Source organism: Morus notabilis, unplaced genomic scaffold (genome assembly GCF_000414095.1).
Source record: "Morus notabilis unplaced genomic scaffold, ASM41409v2 C11076083, whole genome shotgun sequence".
NCBI lineage: Eukaryota > Viridiplantae > Streptophyta > Magnoliopsida > Rosales > Moraceae > Morus > Morus notabilis.
The window spans coordinates 1-312 of NW_010378835.1; the positions used below are offsets into that span (position 1 = coordinate 1).

The 312-nt window shown below is 60.6% G+C and overlaps 1 protein-coding gene across 1 annotated transcript; it reads right to left on the reverse strand.

The window, feature by feature from the left end:
* Positions 1 to 6: 6 nt before the first annotated feature.
* Positions 7 to 307, reverse strand: LOC112094756 (protein SRC2-like; the record flags this gene model as incomplete). The annotated part of the gene is made up of 1 exon (XM_024176459.1): positions 7 to 307. A coding segment is annotated over one exon (294 nt), but the record flags the coding sequence as incomplete, so codon positions are not given.
* Between the last annotated feature and the right edge of the window lie 5 nt (positions 308 to 312).

Genomic DNA, 312 nt, shown 5'->3' on the forward strand with positions numbered 1-312 from the left:
AAAAAAAAAAAAACTAGAAATCAAAGCCAGCATCATCAAAACCAGCATCATAAGCAGCCATTTCGCCTACATCAGACACCATATCCCCAATCAACAACCCGCCCAGCAAACCCGCTCCGAGTCCGAGCCCCATACCTCCGAAGCCCTTCTTCGGCTTCTGCGGCGGCGGCATCGCGTACCCGTACCCGGGCTGCGCCGCCTGGTACTGCGGATAAGCGTATCCCGGTGCCGCAGCGGGTGGCGGATAACCGTACCCTTGCTGAGGCGGCGGCGCCGGATGTCCACCGGACGGCGGGTACGGGTACCCAGCGG